Raw genomic sequence first — 27,370 nt, forward strand, 5'->3', positions numbered from 1 at the left:
CCGTCTCCTCACCTCTGAGTGACTCCACATTGCCCCCCATGGTTCCTCTCTCCTCACCTCTGAGTGACTCCACATTGCCCCACATGGTTCCCATCTCCTCACCTCTGAGTGACTCCACATTGCCCCACATGGTTCCTCTCTCCTCACCTCTGAGTGACTCCACATTGCCCCACATGGTTCCTCTCTCCTCACCTCTGAGTGACTCCACATTGCCCCCATGGTTCCCGTCTCCTCACCTCTGAGTGACTCCACATTGCCGCCATGGTTCCTGTCTCCTCACCTCTGAGTGACTCCACATTGCCGCCATGGTTCCTGTCTCCTCACCTCTGAGTGACTCCACATTGCCCCCATGGTTCCTCTCTCCTCACCTCTGAGTGACTCCACATTGCCCCCATGGTTCCCGTCTCCTCACCTCTGAGTGACTCCACATTGCCCCACATGGTTCCTCTCTCCTCACCTCTGAGTGACTCCACATTGCCGCCATGGTTCCTGTCTCCTCACCTCTGAGTGACTCCACATTGCCCCCATGGTTCCTCTCTCCTCACCTCTGAGTGACTTCACATTGCCCCCATGGTTCCTCTCTCCTCACCTCTGAGTGACTCCACATTGCCCCACATGGTTCCTCTCTCCTCACCTCTGAGTGACTCCACATTGCCTCCATGGTTCCTGTCTCCTCACCTCTGAGTGACTCCACATTGCCCCCATGGTTCCTGTCTCCTCACCTCTGAGTGACTTCACATTGCCCCCCATGGTTCCTGTCTCCTCACCTCTGAGTGACTCCACATTGCCCCACATGGTTCCTGTCTCCTCACCTCTGAGTGACTCCACATTGCCCCCCATGGTTCCCGTCTCCTCACCTGAGTGACTCCACATTGCCCCACATGGTTCTCGTCTCCTCACCTCTGAGTGACTCCACATTGCCCCCCATGGTTCTCCTCTCTCACTACAATAGCTGTTGTCACCCTAGTAGTCTCCCTCTATGGCTCCTCACATCCTGACATTTCTCCTTCAGCTTCTTGTCTGTCTCTGGCTGCAGCTCCATGTAAGAGCAGGAGGGGAATCCTCAGTTTAGGAAAGGAGGGAGAGGGGTGATCTTAGTGGAAAGAGTGTCTTGAGTGGGGGACACCCCGTCAACACTAGGGGAGAGGAGTGTACTCAGAAGGGGAGGGGTGTCCTCAGTTCAGGAAAGGAGGGGTGTCTTCAGAGGAGGAAAAGAGGGGAAGGGGTGTCTTTAGTGGGGAAGGGGTGCCCTCTGTGGAAGGGTTTTCTTTGTGGAGGAGGGGAAGGGTTTTTGGGGGAAATAACACAAGATCTAAATCCTCCTGAGAAGTTCCTAAAAAAAACAATGGTCATTGGGGTGACATGGCAGAACTTTAGCTGAATCTTAGAAAGCACAGCCTATTCCAAGGGGCTACAAGGTAAACTGACCCCGGCTTTGTTTGCCTACAAGGAGGAGTCCAGTGGTCTGTTTACACAACTCCTAAACAAAAGCTCCATTGTTCTCTGAGTTTCATTTCTCCAGAAGGAAGAACCTGCTCTGGCTGTACAGATCACACAGGTGGAGTCTACACTGCAGTCTGCATTGTCAGCCGAGCAGCTGAAGGAGTCCAACATCTAAACGTCTACTAATCAGGCGTACTCTTGGAGCACCACCTACACAAGACTCACCTCGTCCATCTAGACTGCTCACTAGAGCTTCTTCTACAGCCTCTGACCCATCACTTCCATCCTCTGCTGGAGGCACATTATTAGGATCTATAGAGTGACAACACCGACCTCGTATTGTCCATCAGAATCAAGGAAACAGCAGAGATCCGGCCACAGGGGAGGTAGGAAACATCAACGCTGCAACAAGGGATCTCCCACTCATCCAACCATCCCAACAGATGATTCATCATCAACAGAAATAGACGGAATTGTCACCTTCTCCTCAGCTGGACTGACATCGGGTAAGATGGACCTTCTGGGGAAAGGTTTGGGCTTTAGCCCTAAAGGTATCATGAAGAAGTTGTTGTTGGCACAGGACTTGTATAGATGTTTCAGGAATATTAGATTGAAGGTACATTATTCTTGGAGAGGCGATATTGAGGGATCATCTGTAGTCACACCACTGAGTAGGTCTGTCTGAGGTTTGCAGACAAAATGGAAGTTTCCACCATCCACTACATATGCAGCAGCAGAAATGTTCCTTCATTTGGATGATAAAGATGGTGAAGTATGACAGTCTATAATCAGGAACTCTGGGGTCATATCCTAATAATGGGACCATTGAGGAGAAAGGTGCATTGCCATCATTAGCAGCAAGGGGAGATATAACATTGAAGCCAGCTGATAAGGGGGGATGGGTGGTCATTATGGACACAGCCTATGATGACAATGAGACACTGGAGAGAGCAAAGTCTGGTGTAGCTCTGCATGGGAACCAATCAGCTTCCAGGTTTATGGTCAAAGCTTAATTGAACAAGCTGAAGTCAGAACCCGATTGGCCCCCATGCACAGCTGCCCCAGATTTTGCACACTCCAGTTTTAGTAAATCAGCCCCATTGTGTCCATCTGAGATGGTTTGTGGCAGATCCCAGGTTGTGAGTTCCATTCAGTACAATGTCTTTGGGTTCTCTTGCTAGTTGACTGCCCCCTTGTTAGTTGAGGTGTTTGTAGTCATAGAGGTGTTGGGTCATGATGGAATGATGTTGTGTCAGGTGAATGGTAGGCTTTGACCTGGTTTTATCTGCCAGCTCTGTGTTGATTCGCTGAGTTTTCTATTGTTTGTTATGTCCATCCTTGGAATTAGGGAGGACAGTATGATGTTGGAGTGAGGACATTTTTGTTGTGCGGTCTCTGTTAGTTGTAATAGTTTATTCTCAGAGGCTTCCTTTTGTCCCTGGAGGATGTTTGGGTCGGTGTGTATGATGATATGTTTGGGGTCGGTGTGTATGATGATATGTTTGGGTCGGTGTGTATGATGATATGTTTGGGTCGGTGTGTATGATGATATGTTTGGGTCGGTGTGTATGATGATATGTTTGGGTCTGTGTGTATGATGATATGTTTGGGTCTGTGTGTATGATGATATGTTTGGGTCGGTGTGTATGATGATATGTTTGGGTCGGTGTGTATGATGATATGTTTGGGTCGGTGTGTATGATGATATGTTTGGGGTCGGTGTGTATGATGATATGTTTGGGGTCGGTGTGTATGATGATATGTTTGGGGTCGGTGTGTATGATGATATGTTTGGGTCGGTGTGTATGATGATATGTTTGGGTCGGTGTGTATGATGATATGTTTGGGTCGGTGTGTATGATGATATGTTTGGGGTCGGTGTGTATGATGATATGTTTGGGGTCGGTGTGTATGATGATACGTTTGGGGTCGGTGTGTATGATGATACGTTTGGGTCGGTGTGTATGATGATACGTTTGGGGTCGGTGTGTATGATGATACGTTTGGGTCGGTGTGTATGATGATACGTTTGGGTCGGTGTGTATGATGATACGTTTGGGTCGGTGTGTATGATGATACGTTTGGGTCGGTGTGTATGATGATACGTTTGGGTCGGTGTGTATGATGATACGTTTGGGTCGGTGTGTATGATGACACGTTTGGGTCGGTGTGTATGATGACACGTTTGGGTCGGTGTGTATGATGATATGTTTGGGTCGGTGTGTATGATGATATGTTTGGGGTTGGTGAAATACGGATCATTGATGACTCCTGTCGCTTGTTCAGTTGTTGAACTTGAATTTTGTTGTCTCTTGTTCCTGGGAAGAGCCGTTTGGTGTTTAGATATTTCCCATTGGAGTCTATTATTAACAATAAGAATCCGGAGTTTGTTGGCTGTTCTTGTGGTTTGATGATTGTTTGTTTGTAGGGATGGGCTTCATGGTCCAGTTGTACCTAAGTTTGATTTGAACATGGGCCGTTTGTGTGTTCGGCAAACACACAAATGGTACGGGCGTTCAGTGGGCTGTTTGCTAGCCGCGTCCCACAATGCACTGAGCCCTAACACTGCATTGTGATTGGACAAAGCAATGCACCTAACCACAAGTCATGTGTAATGCTTTGACCAATCACAGTGTGTGGTGATGTCACAAGGGGACGGGTTATATAAGAACTGTCATCATGGGCGCAGCTGTCAGACTGCCGTGAGCCAGTGTCACAAGTGGAGCATTTTCCCCCCCCTTTTTTTGGGTAGCAGTGGCAGCGGGCATCATGATTGATGTTGGATCTACTTCGGGGTCATTTTTTTAAATTTTTATTTTTAATAAAGGACTTGTCAAAGACTGCCCTCCTGTCATTTTTTAACTACACTTTTTTGTGAATGGGTAGTGGTACCCCCTTGTTAAAGGGGGCTTCCAGATTTTGATAAGACCCCCAGGCTTCAGACCTCAACAACCACAGGCCACGGTTGTGGGAAAGAGGCCCTTGTCCCCATCAATATTGGGCAAGGTGTTTTGGGGGGCTCCTGGCCCAAAGCACCCCCCATGTTGAGAGCATGTGGCATGGTATGGTTCAGGAGGGGGGTGCTCATTCATCCCCCTTATTGACCTGCAGTGCTGCATGCTCTGATAAGGGTTCGGTATGGATTTTGGGGGGACCCTCATGCCGTTTAACAAAAAAAAAATTGTCATGGAGGGTCCCCCTCCAAATCCATACCAGACCCAAAGGGCTTTGTATGGATGGTAGGGGAGATTAATAGCTTTTTTTTTTTTTTTAATTGTTGGGCAATGCTGACAATTCTTTGACATTCACCTGTCAGTGGGGAACCCCACTGACAGAGGAAACATTAAAAATGACCGTAGTAGTTGTGAGGGGACAGGACCCAGGGGCCAGGTGGTGAGACGGGCTTCTGAGAAAACCTTAGTGACCTCTTCAGTAGTAGCGAGGTCAGAAGAGGAAAGTGTTGAGGGAGGTTTAGTATAAGGTATGCTAAGTGGGATGGATGTCTGTGCAGTGGAGATGTCCCTACAAATTGCGTCAATCTTGTTTTTGAAATGATTTGTAATCTCATAAGCAGTGCGTGAGGTACTGGGTGGAAGTGGAGAAAGTAGAGAGTTAAAAGTAGAGAAGAGACGATGAGGACTGGATGACAAGGTATTGATGAGAGTGACAAAGTCGTCTTGTTTGGCAGCATGGAGGGAGGAATTGTATGTGAAGAAAGCAGATTTATATCGGGTGAATGCTTGCTGGGATTTGGTTTTACACCACAATCGCTCCAGCGCACGACTATGTCTCTTAAGATGTCTGGTGTGGTCAGTGTGCCAAGTTTGTAATGGTCGGGGCCTGATGCTTCGTGTTGTTAGAGGAGCAAGTGAGTCCAGTGTGGATGATAGTGAACTGTTATAGACAGCAGTGGCCAGGTCAGGGCAGGACAGGGGAGAGATTCTGTCATAGAGTTGGTCAGTTGTAGAGTGGAAAGGAGCCGGGTTCAAGTTGTGAAGGTTTCTGCGGGTAATTGTTGGCTGCTTGGAGGGATAGGTGTTTGAAGATGAGGAGACTGATGGTGATGAGATTGTGATCAGAGAGAGGAAAGGGGGTGTTTGTGAGGTTGTAGGGAGTGCAAAGATGGGAGAAAACAAGGTCTAATGTATTCCCATCAGAGTGAGCGGAGGACGTGTCCATTGTGTTAGGGCAAAGATCAACTCATCCCCCTGAAGGGATTAATATACAGATTACCTCCTCCGGGGATTTTTTTGAATGTGAAAAAAACAGAGAATCTGTTGATCTGCTGAGACATAGAAAGGGAAATGGGAGCTAATAGGCTGCAGGAGATCTGCTGAGACATAGAGAGGGAAATGGGCGCTAATAGGCTGCAGGAGATCTGCTGAGATATAGAGAGGGAAATGGGAGCTAATAGGCTGCAGGAGTGTGCACAGGGTGTTATTAATGTGTCTGAGCACTCCCTAATCACCCCGTTCACATTGGCATTGTGGCTGTGTGTGGCAGTGGGGGGATGGGAAAGGTCCCCCAATGAGCAGCTGATAAGTGTGGAATATTTGTCCTTCACTCTGAATCTGCAGGCAGGGAGATCATGTGTCAGTGGAGGGGATCAGAAACATCTCCTCTCTGAATGGCAGAGGGCCTCAATGTATGTATGAAGATTGGATTGTCTGTGTCCCACCAATCATTAACAGAGGAAACATCTCTGGAAATGGAAACCTCTGGAGACAGGACTTCCTCCATAGTCACGACCGTCCTCTTCCTCCATAGTCACGCCCGTCCTCTTCCTCCATAGTCACGCCCGTCCTCTTCCTCCATAGTCACGTCTGTCCTCTTCCTCCATAGTCACGTCTGTCCTCTTCCTCCATAGTCACGTCCGTCCTCTTCCTCCATAGTCACGTCCGTCCTCTTCCTCCATAGTCACGTCCATCCTCTTCCTCCATAGTCACGTCCGTCCTCTTCCTCCATAGTCACGTCCGTCCTCTTTCTCCAGAGTCACGTCCGTCCTCTTCCTCCATAGTCACGTCCGTCCTCTTCCTCCATAGTCACGTCCGTCCTCTTCCTCCATAGTCACGTCCGTCCTTTTCCTCCACAGTCACGTCCGTCCTCTTCCTCCACAGCCATGTCCATCCTATTCCTCCACAGTCATGTCCGTCCTCTTCCTCCATAGTCATGTCCGTCCTCTTCCTCCATAGTCATGTCCATCCTCTTCCTCCATAGTCACTGTGATGTCTTTTATCTCCAGCAGATGATGATACACACATATATAGTGTGGGAACCCAGATGAACCCCTTCAGGGGCAGAACATCCCCCACTTCCGGGGCCGGAACATTCTCCTCATTGTGGAGATAAATTCTAGTAATATGGTCCTCTAAACAAACAGCACTGACAATAAATAGACAAGACAAGGACCATCCTGACCATACATGGCCTACAAAGGGCAATGATGACACTACACAGGCAGCCAATGGGCAATCATTACACTATGCAGCCAACACAATGATGGAGTGCCGGGGTCAGGAGTATGGAGCATAGAGCCCCTTACATTGCTGCTCAGGAGGAAGAAAACATTCCCCAGCCGGCCATGAAGAATATGTTCCATCATTGGTGTCAGAGGGAGGGAAATACTGAGGGGTCTGAGGGAAGTAGAGGAGCTGAGAAGCTGTGAGGGTTTAGTAAAGCTGAAGGTCTTTAGGGCCTCTGAAGGGGGAATCTGGGACCTTTTAGGGGTAGTCAGGCTGCAGGGCCTTGGGGGAATAGGGGGTTGGAGGGCTAAGGGTACTCCGAAGGAGGGGAGGTCTCTGGGTCTGTGGTGCCCCCCCACTTGTACATATTTTTCCGACCTTACAGAATTGACAATCGTAACCATCGTATTGTCTCACTGGTCATGTGATCTGTTCTGGAATATCAAGTAACATAGAGAAGGACATTCCTTCACTCAGTGAGCACTTGTTCTTAGAGGAGTCCTGATTCAGCTGAAAACCAGTTCAGGAACAAAACAAACCCAACAGAGAAAAGGGAACTTCTGATCCACCAGGACAAGAGGGTTCCAGGTCCTTCAAGATGTAACAAACACTAAACAGTCCAAACAAAATGTCTTCCCATGGGGGGAGTAATTCTTCAATGTCCAGCAACCCTCCTATTCCCCCCTCACATCCACATCCTATTATTGTGTGACCAATACCATCCAAATCATTCTTACTTTCATTTCCCAAAGTTATCCGTCTACAAGGAGACCTGTATAGATCACATGATGGCACCAATGAGGATGGAGGAGGACCGGAGTCACATGACTGAGAAGATACTAAACCTCACCCTGGAGATCATCTACCTGCTGACCGGAGAGGTGAGGAGGATTCTGGGAGGTCACATGACATCACTCTTATCTCTATTAATAAAACACAGACCTGACTGGAGAGGTGAGGAGGATTCTGGGAGGTCACATGACATCACTCTTATCTCTATTAATAAAACACAGACCTGACCGGAGAGGTGAGGAGGATTCTGGGAGGTCACATGACATCACTCTTATCTCTATTAATACAACACAGACTTGACCAGAGAGATGAGGAGGATTCTGGGAGGTCACATGACATCACTCGTATCCCTTAATAAAACACAGACCTGACCGGAGAGGTGAGGAGGATTCTGGGAGGTCACATGACATCACTCTTATCTCTATTAATAAAACACAGACCTGACCGGAGAGGTGAGGAGGATTCTGGGAGTCTAACATGATATTCCTATTGGTTCCTCAATACAGAGATTTCCTCTTCTGAAGTCAGGTGATCATATGACCATCGCAGTGCCTCCATGTGACTCCCTAAACCCTGAGAGACACAACATGCAGAAGATTCTAGAAGTCACCAAGAAGATGATGGAGCTGCTGACAGGAGAGGTGAGCGGTGCCGGGAATTCTGGGACATTCTCCAGTAACAGACAAGGGATGTGTCTGGATGGTGACTGTATCATTGTGTGTGTCAGGTTCCTATAAGGTGTCAGGGTGTCACTGTCTATTTCTCCATGGAGGAGTGGGAGTATTTAGAAGGACACAAGGATCTCTACAAGGACGTCATGATGGACAATCAGCCGCCCCTCACATCACCGGGTAAGAGGAGACTTTATTGTAAAGGAGAGAGCAGTACGGAGGATCCACCTAGATCCCCCATCATCTGATAAACACATAGAAACAATGGATTCAGTCAGTGTGTGTGTTTCCTACAGATGGATCCAGTCATGGGAACCCACCAGAGAGATGTCCCCGTCCTCTGTATTCCCGGGATTCCACACAGGAAGGTCACACCATCCCTCACCATCATCAGGTAGATGATGACAATTATTGGTAGTTGTGATTTATACACAGCATGTTTGTTACAATGAATGTTTTATTATATCTTTCAGAGTGGAATCCTCGGGGATGATAATATTGATGTTAAAGAAGAGTATAAAGAGGAGGATGAGGAGTACGGAGTGATGGAGGAGTTTTCAGAAGGACACAAGGAGATGATGGAGCCACCTAATACCAGGAACCCACCAGAGAGATGTCCCCGTCCTCTGTATTCCCGGGATTCCACACAGGAAGGTCACACCATCCCTCACCATTACAAGGTTGGTGGGACGGAGCATTCAGAACATGGACTCATAGAAGTGATTTTTTTATGTGATGCCACAATATTGGAGTTCATGTTTTACAGATGAGCTCTTCTAATATTATTTTGTTTTAGGTTGAAGATCTGATGTATATAAAAGTTGAGGTGAAAGCAGAAGAAGAAGAGGCGTATGTGAGGGATGATCAGCAGTCTATGGAGGAGGATGGAATAACGGGGACATTTATAGAGGAGGACACTCCTACAGAGATCAGCACAGGTGGGTCATGAACACTAAATCCATTCCTCCACCCATACTGCTCACTGATTGGTCCAGAGTAGGGCGGGGACTGGGTGATATCAGCCTGTAATCCCCTGGTCACTTTCCTGAGCTGTGTTCCCCGTCCTGTATTCCTGGATTTCTCTCGGATAATCTTCCTTCTCTGTGCTGCAGACACAATTTATGTATCTAGACTGGATTTATGGGGATTCTGGGGTTCAGCTGGCAGAAAAATGTTGATTTTTCCTCTAAGCATTGCATAATGTAGGCACCCAGGACATGTGACTGGGGTCTCCTGCCTTGTGCCTGACTCCTCCAGGGTACCTTCTCTGTTATCTGCTGGCTGTGCCGGGTGGAGGGATATGTCTGTAGTGTCTCAGACCCAAGTCACTGAGTGCAGTCTCAGGAGATGGGAGGCAGCGGTGTGGGACCTACATAGTTACATAGTTAGTCTGGCTGAAAAAAGACATTCCATCTAGTTGTACCATTAGAAATAAAAGTTATAATCCGACACCCACAGCTGATCCACCAGAAGGCAAAAACCCAGCAAAGCACGATCCGATCTCCTCCTGCAGGGGAAAAATTCCTTCCTGACCCCCCGAGAGACAATCGGATATTCCCTGGATCAACTTTCGCTATAAATGTTATATCCAGTTATATTCTGTGTATCCAAGAAAGAATCCAGGACTTTCCTACAGCAATCCCCCCCCCTTATGTATTATACATGGAGATCATATCCCCCCTTATGTATTATACATGGAGATCATATCCTCCCCTTATGTATTATACATGGAGATCATATCCCCCCTTATGTATTATACATGGAGATCATATCCCCCCTTATGTATTATACATGGAGATCATATCCCCCCTTATGTATTATACATGGAGATCATATCCCCCCTTATATATTATACATGGAGATCATATCCCCCCTTATGTATTATACATGGAGATCATATCCCCCCTTATGTATTATACATGGAGATCATATCCCCCTTATGTATTATACATGGAGATCATATCCCCCTTATGTATTATACATGGAGATCATATCCCCCCCTTATGTATTATACATGGTGATCATATCCCCCCCTTATGTATTATACATGGAGATCATATCCCCCCTTATGTATTATACATGGAGATCATATCCCCCCTTATGTATTATACATGGAGATCATATCCCCCCCTTATGTATTATACATGGAGATCATATCCCCTCTTATGTATTATACATGGAGATCATATCCCCCTTATGTATTATACATGGAGATCATATCCCCCCTTATGTATTATACATGGAGATCATATCCCCCCTTATGTATTATACATGGAGATCATATCCCCCCTTATGTATTATACATGGAGATCATATCCCCCTTATGTATTATACATGGTGATCATATCCCCCCTTATGTATTATACATGGAGATCATATCCCCCCTTATGTATTATACATGGAGATCATATCCCCCCTTATGTATTATACATGGTGATCATATCCCCCCTTATGTATTATACATGGAGATCATATCCCCCCTTATGTATTATACATGGAGATCATATCCCCCCTTATGTATTATACATGGAGATCATATCCCCCCTTATGTATTATACATGAAGATCATATCCCCCCTTATGTATTATACATGGAGATCATATCCCCCCCTTATGTATTATACATGGAGATCATATCCCCCCTTATGTATTATACATGAAGATCATATCCCCCCTTATGTATTATACATGGAGATCATATCCCCCTTATGTATTATACATGGAGATCATATCCCCCCCTTATGTATTATACATGGTGATCATATTCCCCCCTTATGTATTATACATGAAGATCATATCCCCCCTTATGTATTATACATGGAGATCATATCCCCCCTTATGTATTATACATGGAGATCATATTCCCCCCTTGTGTATTATACATGGAGATCATATCCCCCCTTATGTATTATACATGGAGATCATATCCCCCTTATGTATTATACATGGAGATCATATCCCCCCCTTATGTATTATACATGGTGATCATATTCCCCCCTTATGTATTATACATGGAGATCATATCCCCCCTTATGTATTATACATGGAGATCATATCCCCCCTTATGTATTATACATGGTGATCATATACCCCCCTTATGTATTATACATGGAGATCATATCCCCCCTTATGTATTATACATGGAGATCATATCCCCCCTTATGTATTATACATGGAGATCATATCCCCCCTTATGTATTATACATGGAGATCATATTCCCCCCTTATGTATTATACATGGAGATCATATCCCCCCTTATGTATTATACATGGAGATCATATCCCCCCTTATGTATTATACATGGAGATCATATCCCCCCTTATGTATTATACATGGAGATCATATCCCCCCTTATGTATTATACATGGAGATCATATCCCCCCTTATGTATTATACATGGAGATCATATCCCCCCTTATGTATTATACATGGAGATCATATCCCCCCCTTATGTATTATACATGGAGATCATATCCCCCCTTATGTATTATACATGGAGATCATATCCCCCCCTTATGTATTATACATGGAGATCATATCCCCCTTATGTATTATACATGGAGATCATATCCCCCCCTTATGTATTATACATGGAGATCATATCCCCCCTTATGTATTATACATGGAGATCATATCCCCCCTTATGTATTATACATGGAGATCATATCCCTCTGTTGTACATTACATACTCCTGACCCCTGCACTATATACTCTATGTTGTACATTCCATAGTCCTGACTTCTGCTCTCCCCTTCCCCCCACTGCTATATATACACATAATATGGATTCTCTTTTGTTACACCCATTTCCTCCCAGCTGGACATTTTATATCGGATGATGTGATTGGAGCACAGACTTTTACATGGTGATAATAATGTGATAACATCCTCCAACTTTGGACCCTTAAACAGAAAGTGATAATGAGGGAGGAGTCAATACCCCAATGATGGTGGTCTTCAGGATCAGTCCAGTCTTCATTTTGGTTGTTTTTCCCCCATCCTCACTCTCTGACCTCTGGTGGGGCTCAGCCCCGCTGTTCTTCATGACTAAATCATGGAGTAAATAAGGAAGTGCAATACTTCTTGTGTTGGGAAGATGGCGATGAGTGATAGAGGGGGTGGGGACCCTTGTCCTATAATCCCCTCATCACTGTCCCTCCTATAAAAGACAGTTCTGGTTGTTTCCTCACTCTCTGACTAAGGTCCATGAATAAAGAAATGACCTGGTAGGAGATCAGAGGAGCCATTTCCTAGTTCCCTTGAGGGTGGAATTGTAAGCTCCTCAGAGACCAAGCTGCCTGATGTGGGCGGAGTCCTGGTTTGGGGGAACCAATCAGCTCCTGTCTAGTAATCCTCTTTGTCTTTGTATTTTAGTCCATGGCCGGGAGATGAGGAAAACCTCCGAGGATTGTCTCACTTTGTCTCCAGACTGGAAAGTAGAAGATGAGGACATCACACAGTATAGTCCAGGAGAAAACCCGGCTCCCTCCAATGTCCATCCGGCACCACCCAGTGTAGATGGACCATCGGATTCCTTGTATCCTGAGGAACCTCAGACTGTGCGGGACCGGGATGGCCTTCCAACAAGGAAGAGCTTCTCCTGTACTGAGTGCGGGAAGAGTTTCTGTTCTAAATCCAGTCTTAATGTGCATAAAAGATGTCACACGGGGGAGAGGCCGTATTCCTGTCCTGAGTGCGGGAAATGTTTTTCAGTGAAGTCCAGTCTTTACACACATCAGAGATCTCACACAGGTGAGAAGCCATATTCCTGCCCTGAGTGCGGGAAATATTTTTCACAGAAGTCCCATCTTTACACACATCAGAGATCTCACAAAGGGGAAAAGCCGTACTCCTGTCCTGAGTGCGGGAAATGTTTTTCAGTGAAGTCCACTCTTCTCACACATCAGAGATTTCACATGGGGGAAAAGCCGTATTCGTGCCCTGAGTGTGGGAAATGTTTTTCACAGAAATCCCATCTTATCGTACATCAGAGATCTCACACAGGGGATAAGTCGTATTCCTGTCCTGAGTGTGGGAAATGTTTTTCAGTGAAGTCCACTCTTCTCACACATAAGAGATTTCACACAGGGGAAAAGCCGTATTCCTGTCCTGAGTGCAGGAAATGTTTTTCACAGAAGTCCAATCTTCACACTCATCAGAGATCTCACACGGGGGAAAAGCCATATTCCTGTCCTGAGTGCGGGAAATGTTTTTCAGTGAAGTCCAATCTTAACACACATCAAAGATCTCACATGGAGGAGAAGCCGTATGCCTGTTCTGAGTGTGGGAAATGTTTTTCACATAAGTCCAAACTTTACAGACATCAGAAATCTCACACTGGGGAAAAGCCATATTCTTGCCCTGAGTGCGGGAAATGTTTTTCTGATAAGTCTTATCTTCACACTCATCAGAGATCTCACACGGGGGAAAAGCCATATTCCTGTCCTGAGTGTGGGAAATGTTTTTCAGTGAAGTCCAATCTTAACACACATCAGAGATCTCACATGGGGGAAAAGCCATATTCCTGTCCTGAGTGTGGAAAATGTTTTTCAGTGAAGTCCAATCTTAACACACATCAAAGATCTCACATGGAGGAGAAGCTGTATGCCTGTTCTGAGTGTGGAAAATGTTTTTCAGAGATGTCCATTCTTCATAAACATCAGAGATCTCACATGGGAGACAAGCCGTATTCCTGTCCCAAGTGCGGGAAATGTTTTTCAGATAAGTCCACTCTTCACACACATCAGAAATCTCACACGGGAAAAGTCGTATTCTTGCCCTTAGTGCGGAAAATGTTTTTCACAGAAGTCCCATCTCTCCACACATCAGAGATCTCACACAGAGGAAAAGCTATATTCCTGTCCTGAGTGCGGGAAATGTTTTTCAGAGAAGTCCAACCTTTACAAGCATTATAGATCTCACAAAGGGGAAAAGCCATATTCCTGTTCTGAGTGCAGGAAATGTTTTTTAGTGAAGTCCCGTCTTTCCACACATCAAAGATCTCACACGGGGAGAAGCCATATTATTGTCCTGAGTGTGGGAAATGTTTTTCAGATAAGTCCACTCTTCATACACATCAGAGATTTCACACAGGGGAAAAGCTGTATTCCTGTCCTGAGTGTGGGAAATGTTTTTCAGTAAAGTCCAAACTTTACCTCCATCAGAGATCTCACACAGGGAAGAAGCCATATTCCTGGCCTCAGTGCAGGAAATGTTCCTCACTGAAGTCCTGTCTTCCTGTACATCAGGGGTCCCACACAACCCTGGAGGTGTATTAGTGCCTTGAGTGCGGGAAATGTCTTCTAGATGAATGTTGCTGGACATCCCAGCTCTCATGTGGGGAAGAAGCACACCCTGATATATACCTCAGATATACTCCATGGCTGATCATCATGGAAGAAACAGTTCATAAGGAGATCAGAGGTCACCAAAGACATGGATGAAGTGTGGGACCGGGTTGGCCATTGATGGCAGGAGAAGAATAAAAATGGAGTCCTGCCCTGTGATTGGCTGAGTACATTTTGTGGTGGGAGATTTCACAAACACTTGGAGGTCTATGGAGAACAATGTTGAATGGATGTGACCAGCATTCTCCAGCTGGGAGGAGTTTTGGCCGTATTTTATTTCTTATGATCATTGGCTCCATCTAGTGGCCATAATATCATATTGGGCTAGTTTTACTGATAGAGATATTTCAGAAAAATCACCTCATTGTGGCCACTAGATGGAGCCGGCGATCATAGGAAATCACTGTGTTACTTAACATAGGGCCGGATGTTGTCACAGCTGGAGGAATGATTGTCTCATTGGTCCAATGAATGTTCTATAAATAGAGCCCTTGGTTTCCTTCATCAGACACGCTCCCATACTAATCGCTGAGGTCACACTCCCGCACTCTGAGGTCACACTCCCGCACCCTGAGGTCACACTCCCGCACTCTGAGGTCATACTCCCGCACTCTGAGGTCACACTCCCGCACCCTGAGGTCACACTCCCGCACTCTGAGGTCATACTCCCACACTCTGAGGTCACACTCCCGCACTCTGAGGTCATACTCCTGCACTCTGAGGTCACACTCCCGCACTCTGAGGTCACACTCCCGCACTCTGAGGTCACACTCCCGCACTCTGAGGTCACACTCCCGCACCCTGAGGTCACACTTCCGCACCCTGAGGTCACACTCCCGCACTCTGAGGTCATACTCCTGCACTCTGAGGTCACACTCCCTGCACTCTGAAGTCACACTCCCGCACTCTGAGGTCACACTCCCGCACCCTGAGGTCACACTCCCTGCACTCTGAGGTCACACTCCCGCACTCTGAGGTCACACTCCCTGCACTCTGAGGTCACACTCCCGCACTCTGAGGTCACACTCCCTGCACTCTGAGGTCACACTCCCTGCACTCTGAGGTCACACTCCCTGCACTCTGAGGTCACACTCCCGCACTCTGAGGTCATACTCCTGCACTCTGAGGTCACACTCCAGCACCCTGAGGTCACACTCCCGCACCCTGAGGTCATACTCCCGCACTCTGAGGTCACACTCCCGCACCCTGAGGTCACACTTCCGCACCCTGAGGTCACACTCCCGCACCCTGAGGTCACACTCCCGCACTCTGAGGTCACACTCCCTGCACTCTGAAGTCACACTCCCGCACTCTGAGGTCACACTCCCGCACCCTGAGGTCACACTCCCGCACCCTGAGGTCATACTCCCGCACTCTGAGGTCACACTCCCGCACCCTGAGGTCACACTTCCGCACCCTGAGGTCACACTCCCGCACTCTGAGGTCACACTCCCGCACTCTGAGGTCACACTCCCTGCACTCTGAAGTCACACTCCCGCACTCTGAGGTCACACTCCCGCACTCTGAGGTCACACTCCCTGCACTCTGAGGTCACACTCCCGCACTCTGAGGTCACACTCCCGCACTCTGAGGTCACACTCCCTGCACTCTGAGGTCACACTCCCTGCACTCTGAGGTCACACTCCCCGCACTCTGAGGTCACACTCCTGCACTCTGAGGTCACACTCCCTGCACTCTGAAGTCACACTCCCGCACTCTGAGGTCACACTCCCGCACCCTGAGGTCACACTCCCGCACTCTGAGGTCACACTCCCTGCACTCTGAGGTCACACTCCCGCACTCTGAGGTCACACTCCCGCACTCTGAGGTCACACTCCCTGCACTCTGAGGTCACACTCCCTGCACTCTGAGGTCACACTCCCTGCACTCTGAGGTCACACTCCCGCACTCTGAGGTCACACTCCCGCACTCTGAGGTCATACTCCTGCACTCTGAGGTCACACTCCCGCACTCTGAGGTCACACTCCCGCACTCTGAGGTCACACTCCCGCACTCTGAGGTCACACTCCCGCACCCTGAGGTCACACTTCCGCACCCTGAGGTCACACTCCCGCACTCTGAGGTCATACTCCTGCACTCTGAGGTCACACTCCCTGCACTCTGAAGTCACACTCCCGCACTCTGAGGTCACACTCCCGCACCCTGAGGTCACACTCCCTGCACTCTGAGGTCACACTCCCGCACTCTGAGGTCACACTCCCTGCACTCTGAGGTCACACTCCCGCACTCTGAGGTCACACTCCCTGCACTCTGAGGTCACACTCCCTGCACTCTGAGGTCACACTCCCTGCACTCTGAGGTCACACTCCCGCACTCTGAGGTCATACTCCTGCACTCTGAGGTCACACTCCAGCACCCTGAGGTCACACTCCCGCACCCTGAGGTCATACTCCCGCACTCTGAGGTCACACTCCCGCACCCTGAGGTCACACTTCCGCACCCTGAGGTCACACTCCCGCACTCTGAGGTCACACTCCCGCACTCTGAGGTCACACTCCCTGCACTCTGAAGTCACACTCCCGCACTCTGAGGTCACACTCCCGCACCCTGAGGTCACACTCCCGCACCCTGAGGTCATACTCCCGCACTCTGAGGTCACACTCCCGCACCCTGAGGTCACACTTCCGCACCCTGAGGTCACACTCCCGCACTCTGAGGTCACACTCCCGCACTCTGAGGTCACACTCCCTGCACTCTGAAGTCACACTCCCGCACTCTGAGGTCACACTCCCGCACTCTGAGGTCACACTCCCTGCACTCTGAGGTCACACTCCCGCACTCTGAGGTCACACTCCCGCACTCTGAGGTCACACTCCCTGCACTCTGAGGTCACACTCCCTGCACTCTGAGGTCACACTCCCCGCACTCTGAGGTCACACTCCTGCACTCTGAGGTCACACTCCCTGCACTCTGAAGTCACACTCCCGCACTCTGAGGTCACACTCCCGCACCCTGAGGTCACACTCCCGCACTCTGAGGTCACACTCCCTGCACTCTGAGGTCACACTCCCGCACTCTGAGGTCACACTCCCGCACTCTGAGGTCACACTCCCTGCACTCTGAGGTCACACTCCCTGCACTCTGAGGTCACACTCCCTGCACTCTGAGGTCACACTCCCGCACTCTGAGGTCACACTCCCGCACTCTGAGGTCATACTCCCGCACTCTGAGGTCACACTCCCGCCCACTGAGGTCACACTCCCGCACCCTGAGACCGATAAAACTTTATTTTGATGGTATTTATTCACCACTGGAATTTTTTTTTTTATATAAATGAAAATGTCCAAAAATTTTGAAAAAAGTGTTTTTCTTATAAAATTTTGCAAATAATCTTTTTCATAAATCGGCTAAAATGTATTCAGATATCTTTTTAGTAAAAAAAAAAAATAACCCAAATTAGTTTATAAGCAAAAATTCTAATTTTTCAAACATTTTTTTTACATTTTTCTTTTTCTTTTAATTTTATTATTTATGTTTTTTTTACAGCTATAAAATCTGTAAAAACAATAATTTATCCTTCTCTCTGGCTGCATTTCTGCAGCTATTGAGAAATACTGTGAGAGCTGTGATTGGTCACAGCTTGTCACATGGTACAAGTCTGTTGGGAATAGCCCTGTACCATGTGATCTTGGTGATGATTCACAGAAGTATCCAATCTGCCCCTATACACAATAAACAGGCAAGGTCATACAATCGAATATTGGGAAAGTGTGCTCCACCCTTTTTTTTTTTTTTGCTCCCCCTGTTTAAGCAGTAAAGAAATTGTTTGAAGAGGGTACATAAGGCAAGAAAAGCTCACCATTTTGAACAGGTGGCATCCCCCAAAAAGTGATAGGAGACGGTACATTCATGTTTCCATCTCATTTCCTATTTTAGATATCAGTGGAGGGTAGTAATGATAGACCGAGGATGGCTCCTTCCCTATCGTAATACCTGAATATGTGATCTGAACATTTGCTACGTGAAGAGAGACTGCTGGGCCTAGGGAAGGGTGTTGGTTTGAGATAAGGAAAGTATTTCACCTTTAGCAGAATTGATTGGAAGGCCAGAGCACTGTAGGCAGCTTGTGAAGACCTGATGGAGAATGTGAATATCTGCCACAGGATCCGCCATAAAAAATATCATCGGCAAATAGGACTACACAGAGTTCTTCTTGACCTGTCTGAATCCCATGTATTGGGGCTCTGGAGGAAAGGTAACCGGAGAAAGGTTCCAGGACAAGGTTGAAAAGAAGAGGTGAAATGGGGAAATCCTGTTGAGTACCCTTCATGCAGCAATATTTCACCTGATATGAGACCTGCAGCTACCACCCTGGGTGAAGGTGCAGAATCCATACTGCTGAAAAGCCCATCAGAAGAACCAGAGCAAGCCAATGATAGCTGACATTATCCAAGACTTTTCCAGCATCCAATGTAATAATAGCTCGATCCTCAGACGGGTGTACCTTGCCTTGCCTTGCACTGCAATAACTTTCTGAGTGTTGGAAGCCACTGGTCTACCATTAACCTCTTCACACCAGCCGAACGCAAATGTGCGGCCTCCAGGAGTCTTGGCCTAAATGCCGAGCGGCTGTACATTTGCTTTCTATTAAAAAAGGACATATGTGCCGAGAGCGCACGCTCTGCCCACTCCCAGCACACATGTCCGGTACTCACGGAAAGGTCCCAGTCTCCTCTTTCAATCGGGACCTTTCCTGATCATGTGACCGCCGTGATGACTCGTCATGGCGCTCACATAACCCCTAAATCCCGCCCTGCCTCCCGACTTCTGAAACTCTTAAAGGGCCAGGAGGTGCCGGCATGAAGGGGTTAATAAAGTCAGCCTGGGCAGTATGGATAAGGGAGGGTAATATTGCAGCCAAGAGGGATGTGACTATTTCAGAGAGTATTTTAGTGTCCACATTTAGGATGGATATAGTTCAGTATGACCCCGATTCAGTGGGGTACTTGCCCTTATTAGAAATCAATTTCATAGTCTTGGTGACCCATTGGAAGGTATGGCCCCCCTCCCAAACCTTGTTATATACTGTCAGTAGCTGAGGGGTGATGAGAGTCCATCATCTTATACAATGCTGGTGTGTAGCCATCAGGACCAGGTGATTTCCCACTAGGTAAGCCTTTAATCACCTCAGACTCTTCCTTTAATAAAATAGGGACATTTACAGATTGCAGGTGGGAGGGGCCAATAGTGAGTAAATGAAGTGAGTCTAGGAATTTTGTGGTCACCTCAAGGTCTTGGATCTAGATATAGAGTGGCACAAATATCTTCCAGTATTTTATTGGTTTCTTCTGAGGAGGAGACAAGGGCAGCAGAAGTATCCTTTAGGGAGGCTACATGAGTTGGTTGGAAAGACCCTTTGCTTACCCACCTTATCACCATATTTACACAATTGGGAATCAGCATAGGAACAATTTATATGTTTGTAATTCTCTACCCAAAGATCAAAGAGGTGTTTGGCTTCATGCCAATGCTTTCTGTGCTCAGAGGTATTCTGTTGAGTACTTGACCCTCCCGAAGCCTTTCACAGGCCTTTCTGTAATTTTTCAAAGCATTCTTTGTAAATGAGGAAACATGAAATAATTATTCACCTAATAAAAGGCTTGGCAGCTTCCCAGAACAAGTGTGGGTCACATTGATGGGATTCATTAGTGGTGGTGTACTCTAGCCAAGCATTGCTACCAGCATGTATGAAGTCCACCTTACATGTCAGATAGGAAGGAAATCTCCAAATATTTGGGGGGGCCTGTGATTCGAGGGTCAGACAAAGAAATAGAGGTGGGGCTATGGCCTGATATAATCAAGTCGTGTATGGCCGTATGACGTACGTGAGGTAAAAGGGAAATAAAGAGTCTAGCCTGGCAAATGTATTGTGAGAATAGAAAGTTAAGTCCCTGTGTGTGGGGTGTGCCAATCACCAGGGGTCCAATAATCCCATGGCAGAAATCACCTGTGCTAATGGCGTAGAAAAGTCAGTAGACTCCTTTGAAATGTGTGGGCCTTGTGTTGACCTGTCCTCTCCATCATTTACTACTGTGTTAGTCTCCTCCATCTATCTGATGTATACTGGGATTATGAAATATCCAATTAGCTGCAGCTACAGAAGGGTCTACCAGGGGAGTTGGGGGCATAGACATTGGTGAGTTGGAGATCCTTATTGGAGATCTGCAAGACCACGGTAGCCATATGTCCCATATCATCGTTGCACTCAGAGATGAATAAACTTCCATGGCTTCAACTACCATCTCTATGCTGATGACACACAAATCTATCTTTCTACCCCTCACTTCACCCCTTCAGTCTCCTCCACACCTCGCCCCTTCAGTCTCCTCCTCACCTCACCCCTTCAGTCTCCTCTCCCATTACTAACCTACTGACATATCGGCATGGATGTCCCTCTATTTCCTCAAACTCAATCTTTCCAAAACTGAGCTCTTAGTATTCCCCCCAGCCCATGCCCCTCCCCCGACTTCTCCATCAAGACCGATAACACAACCATCATTCCCTCCCCTCATGCTGGGTTACTAGGTGTAATCCTAGACTCCCATCTGTCCTTTCACCCCCAAATCCAATCACTGTCCAAATCTTGTAGACTTCACCTCCGCAACATCTCCAAGATACGCCGTTCCTAACCTCAGAAACTACTAAGCAACTTATTCACTCCCTTGTTATATCTCACCTTGACTATTGTAACTCCCTCTTCATTGGCCGACCTCATCACAGGCTATCCCCTCTTCAGTCTATCATGAATGCTGCTGCCAGACTCATCCACCTTACTAACTGTTCCATATCCAACATCCCTCTCTGCCAATTCCTCCACTGGCCTCCACTCAGTGTCCTCCACCCCTCTCTGCCAATCCCTCCATTGCCTTCCACTCAGTGTCCTCCACCCCTCTCTGCCAATCACTCCATTGGCTTCCACTCAGTGTCCTCCACCCCTCTCTGCCAATCCCTCCACTGGCCTCCATTCAGTGTCCTCCACCCCTCTCTGCTAATCCCTCCACTGGCCTCCATTCAGTGTCCTCCACCCCTCTCTGCCAATCCCTCCACTGGCCTCCATTCAGTGTCCTCCACCCCTCTCTGCCAATCCCTCCACTGGCTTCCCATTGCCCAATGAATAAAATTCAAAACATTAACAATCACATATAAAGCCATTTATAACTCTGCCCCAAATTACATCACCAATCTTGTCTCCAAATATCACCCAAACTGTCCTGGTTGCTCCTCCCCCAACTTCCTGCTCTCTAGTTCCCTTGTCTCCTCCTCCCATGCTCATCTCCAGGACTTCTCCACAGCCTCCCCCATCCTCTGGAACGCTCTACCCCAATCTATCTGACTATCGTCTACTCTGCCCACTTTTAAGCGATTTCCATTTTTCGGCAATCTCTGAAAACCTTTCTCTTCAGGGAAGTCTCCTGCCTTCAGCTAATAATGGAATCTTCTGTTCCTTCTACCAGTCCATCCCCCACAGTTATTACCTTTTTGTACCACTAGCCCCTCCCCCTTAGATTGTAAGCTCCAACCCTCTTGTATTGAACTGTATTGTTGCTGTATTGTCTCCTGTTATATTGTAAAGCGTTGAGCAAACTGTTGGTGCCATAAATCCTGTATAATAATAATAATAATGAATTCTTATGTCAGGTTTTTATGGATTAAAATGAGCACCCTTGCCTTCCATCCTACTACTGCCCAACCTAGCGCCTGAGCCACCCACAACCTTTCCATTCTATGAAAGTCTGCTGCTTGTAAGTGTGTCTCCTGCCGGAGTGCCGGACCCGTTCACAACCACTTCAAGTGCCTCAGCATTTGTAATTGTTTAGCAGGGGAGCGTAGCTGCATATGATGAGCTGTAGAAAGGGATATGGCTCCTATAATTACTTTGAAAAGCTTCAGGCGGTGAAGTGAACAAGAAAAAACACAAAGTAATCATTATTAAATAACAAAATGGAAAAAAACTGCAACCACCATAGTGCATGGACTTCAGTTTTTTCCATACGAGCACTCCACGCCTCTGCTTATCAAATCCCTGACCTGCTGGTATATTATTTACCTTGGTATAGCTTCCTCCCACCGAGAAAGATACGATGCAGACAATGTGACCATGTGACAGCAGGAAGGTAAATAGTTGTCACCCCACATTGCACCAGGAGACTGGAAAAGAGTGAAAGCATCAAGTGGCATGGTAAGTGAAGTCCAAATACTTATCCACAAAAGGATCCTTTGGGGAGACCCATGAATAAAATCAGTGAGCTCTTGATGGAGCAAAGTTGTTAGAATAATGGGGCCTCTTAGGAGGGTCTTTCCTGGGGCTGCTCTGCTCCCTGGACCTAGGAGAGTGGAGCCCAGAGGACGTGGTTGCGACTCCTCCCATGGATTTAGGCAATGACTGAAGAAAATCTTCTACTTTCATTGCTGTTTTAAAGACTGGTTGGTCACTGTCGGGGGTCTGCAGATGCTGAGTAGGCCAGGGTGAATCTTATCCCCTTTTGGATTAGAGCAAAGCATTAGTTCTGAAACTCACAACATTTACTAGAAACTTCCATGGAATAGTCCGCTAAAATGAGGAGCTTGTAACCATTGAGTAGCAGGGAGCGTTGTTTCCTGAAATGCTGGATGAGTGCTTTATCCGCATAATTCAAGTATTTGATGTGACAAGGAATTTTGCGGGATTCAGCCGAAGAGCCCAGTCTATGAGCTCGTTCCACCACACAATTGTTACGTAAGCCTAAAGCCTCGGGTATGCGGACAACACAGAGGTTCAATAGTGAGCTTGCTTTTATATTCTGGGAGGCCAATGATCTGTAAATTGTTCCTCTGAGACCGGTTTTCTAGGAAATGCCCTCACGTTCCGGAGGTGTATATTGCACCATGTATGATGAAGATCCAGTGATGTACTGATCAGACACAAGGTGGCAGCATCATCTCAGCAGCAGAGTCCTGCACATGCTCAGAACAGACACCATCCATCGGGGAGGAGTGTGCGGATGACGTCATGACGTTGCCATTCATTGGGACAGCGGTTATAGTACTCTACAAACGGTTCTCGGAATGACATTACAGCAGGCAATAGCATTCATTAAGGGGCCCCGTGCTTTGCCTTGCATCACATGAGGGATGGTGTCTGTTCTGAGCATGTGCAGGACTCTGCTGCTGAGGTGATACTGCCACCTTGTGTCTGATCAGTACATCACTGGATGTTCATCATACATGGTGCAATATACACCTCCGGAACGTGAGAGCATTTCTTATGTGTAATTGATGAATAAAAGTATAAAAGGATAAAGCACCATGTGGAGTTCTTATTAATGAGGAATACGGCTGATACAAAGACGCTTATCAGGAGGGAGATTACTTTGGAGTCTTCATTCAGCAAGCTGATCTTCTGAGTCCATATGGGACCAAAAGTGCAGTTAGACGGTAACATTGTATAATGTGTGGTCACACTGCGTGAGGTGAGCAGATATATGGTGGAGGATGGTCAGCAGATACATGGTGGAGGATGGTGAGCAGATACATGGTGGAGGATGGTGAGCAGATACATGGTGGAGGATGGTGAGCAGATACATGGTAGAGGATGGTGAGCAGATACATGGTGGAGGGTGGTGAGCAGATACATGGTGGAGGGTGGTGAGCAGATACATGGTGGAGGGTGGTGAGCAGATACATGGTGGAGGGTGGTGAGCAGATACATGGTGGAGGATGGTGAGCAGATACATGGTGGAGGATGGTGAGCAGATACATGGTGGAGGATGGTGAGCAGATATATGGTGGAGGATGTCTCTTCACGGGAATTGATGACAGATTCATATATTTTTAGTTATCCAAAGGAGGGTTCACTGAACACTTTATTGATTGAACTTCATTTTTTTGAATGACTTTTGTTTGATTCATGCTTAAAAATATTCTTAATTTTATATATATATATTTTATTTTTTCACTTTGTTTTTTGGTTATATAAGGATTGTGCCATTGTTTCATGTAGCGCAGCATTTTTTCACTTCACATGATGATCATCAATGGACAGCCAGAGACTATGTCAGCATTGTAGGATATGAGCAGCTTGCTGCAGTGTGGGTGCCAACAAGTGGCCAAATGAAATTGGCCTTAAGCCCTTCTGGTTCTGGTCATCTAGTTTAGTAACCCAAACTGAAAGAGGACTTTGCTATGTTGGTTAGGGCTAGGACTTACTACCAGGGCCTGTACTATGTGACTGTTTAACATCCATGTGTTTCTTGAATGTCAGGGCTCGCATCTTTACTTGTGTCTTTTTTTTACTCTTCACGTATTTGTACCTCAGAATGCCCGGGGTGCTATGGGGGAGCTCCAGCCCCTTCTGGATGCAGAGGCCAGCGTCCCTGAAGGTCAGTTTCTAAACTGCTTACACATATGCACATATAATGTATGTAGAAGGCTTCCCCTCCCCCTTACTTGTCTCCATTGGTTGGCCTCATCCTGAGTTTTGGATCCCCCCAAAGAAATAAAACATTCACACTAAACACCTTTTCATTGTAACTTTTTTCTCTTCTTTTAAATCTGTCTCCTTATACAACTTGACCCCCTCCCCCACCCCATCATCACCTGTCCCATATGCAAATCTATGGAACACTGCCCCATTCTTTTTAACTATTTACTGATCAAGTGAATGTGTCTCATTTCCTATCACCTCCAGCTCAGATCTCACATTATTATACAATTGCTGATTGTATCTCACCACTAGTCTGATTGATTTCACAATTCCTGGTCAGTCCCGTTCCCTGACCTATAATAACCTTTAGGGCCAGTTCACACTACATGTGTTTCAGTTGCTTTTTCGGCATCACAAACACACAGAAAGAAGGTTATGTGGTTGTCAATGTCATAGTTCACATCAGCGCTTGCATTTTCAATGCATTGCAGGTGCTGTAAACAAAGTTGACCACGCTGCATTGTTTCTGCACAGAACTGTACTGGAACACATTGAAACGTCCTTGAAAGTACTAAAGCGCACATGTCCCTAACTACATTGAATACAAAGAAAATAGAAAAAACTAACTGGAAGGGATACAAAAATGCAATGCAACGTGTCCAAAACACATCCAAAATGTACTGGAACACACTAAATATGCATGCCAAAAGGACATGAAAAAAACCCATCAGGAACACATCTAGACTGTTTCTATAGTGTGAACTGACCCTTAGGACTTGTTCACACCATTGGTGGTGCAGAAACGCATGCAAGAACACACATTTTCCAGCACAGCAAAGAAATGCAATGCCCTTTGCAGATGTGCGCGGTTAGGTCCAACACACGTTTACAATAACATGCCTGCAGAATTTTTGCATGTTCCCACACATTAGGCGGCCCATTGAAATTAACGAGCTGAGGAAAAAAAAAAAAGTAAAAAATGCCCCATTCACATAGGTCCTCTGGCCTGTACTGCATGAATGAGGGGGTTGTTTATGTGGGTGGAGCCACCTGTTACACTATGGGGACACAGCAGCTGTATGAACACAGGTTGTCATCTGACAGGTGTGAAGGCGTGGGGAAGTGGCCCTGAATGCTCACTGTCTGTGTTCAGGGCTGTACACCTGCACCCATATGCTTGTCAAATTATGACCTGCAGCTATTCCATAGTGTAACATAGGTTACCTGCAAACGGCGACAGCCACAAAAACAAACCACTGATTCCCACTCTACAGGCCACAGCACCCATGAGCACCAAAACCTCAATTACACACACAGCTTTATTTATGAACCCAGTACAGTTTTATCATTTAGATTTCACAGGAATATGGTTGGGATTATGTCCAATAATAATGTTTTTAGTGTATTTTTACCATAAATATAATTTGGATATTTTCTCTGGTGGTGGGGGGCTGTCAGGTATGCTCTACGGGGCCCCGTGATATCTAACAGTGGCCCTGGGTGTATGCTTGTGTCTGTGCCACCTGTATAGTTAGGAAGAACCTTGAACCTCTGCTATGTACCTCAATGGATCTAGGAATTGGACATGTTTTCAACTGAAAATACAAAAATTATTAGTAATGTTTCCCCAGCAAATGAGGATCAGCTCCTCGGTGGAGAACAGCGATCTCGCCATGTCCAGATGTGGTCTGGAATTCCACAAAAGAACAATTCACAAAACTAAAAAATAGACTTGTAAATGACCACTAAACTCTCCTAACTACACTCCCATCCACTCACACTTCTGGGTGTGTGCAAACATCCTTCCGCCAACGTCATGACGTATTTCCGGTATGACAGCTGCTCTAGCGCCTCCTCCAACAGCCGTCTTGGCGTTTATTTGTGCACCATAGCAATTTTACATGCGGCTCCATTGTGTATATGACATTCACAAATATATGTTTGTAGTTCTATTGTAGATTTGGCATTGGTGAATGTATGCTTGCAGCTATACTGTGTATATGACATTGGTGAATGTATGCTTGCAGCTCTACTGTGTATATGACATTGGTGAATGTATGCTTGCAGCTCTACTGTGTATATGACATTGGTGAATGTATGCTTGCAGCTATACTGTGTATATGACATTGGTGAATGTATGCTTGCAGCTATACTGTGTATATGACATTGGTGAATGTATGCTTGCAGCTATACTGTGTATATGACATTGGTGAATGTATGCTTGCAGCTATAC

The 27,370-nt window shown here is 46.7% G+C and overlaps 1 protein-coding gene across 1 annotated transcript in view; it reads left to right on the forward strand.

Annotated features, from left to right (window-relative positions):
- The window catches only part of LOC149445397 (uncharacterized), a 127,719-nt gene that overhangs the window by 33,937 nt on the left and 66,412 nt on the right, over positions 1 to 27,370 (forward strand). The window contains exon 2 of the mRNA XM_089653843.1: positions 12,962 to 13,941. Within this exon, the coding sequence (XP_089509969.1) occupies positions 12,962 to 13,941 (980 nt within the window). The remainder of the gene's footprint in view (positions 1 to 12,961; positions 13,942 to 27,370) is intronic.

This window comes from Staurois parvus, unplaced genomic scaffold, assembly GCF_062004578.1.
Source record: "Staurois parvus isolate SC_StPar_1 unplaced genomic scaffold, SC_StPar_1.0 ptg000721l, whole genome shotgun sequence".
Taxonomy (NCBI): domain Eukaryota; kingdom Metazoa; phylum Chordata; class Amphibia; order Anura; family Ranidae; genus Staurois; species Staurois parvus.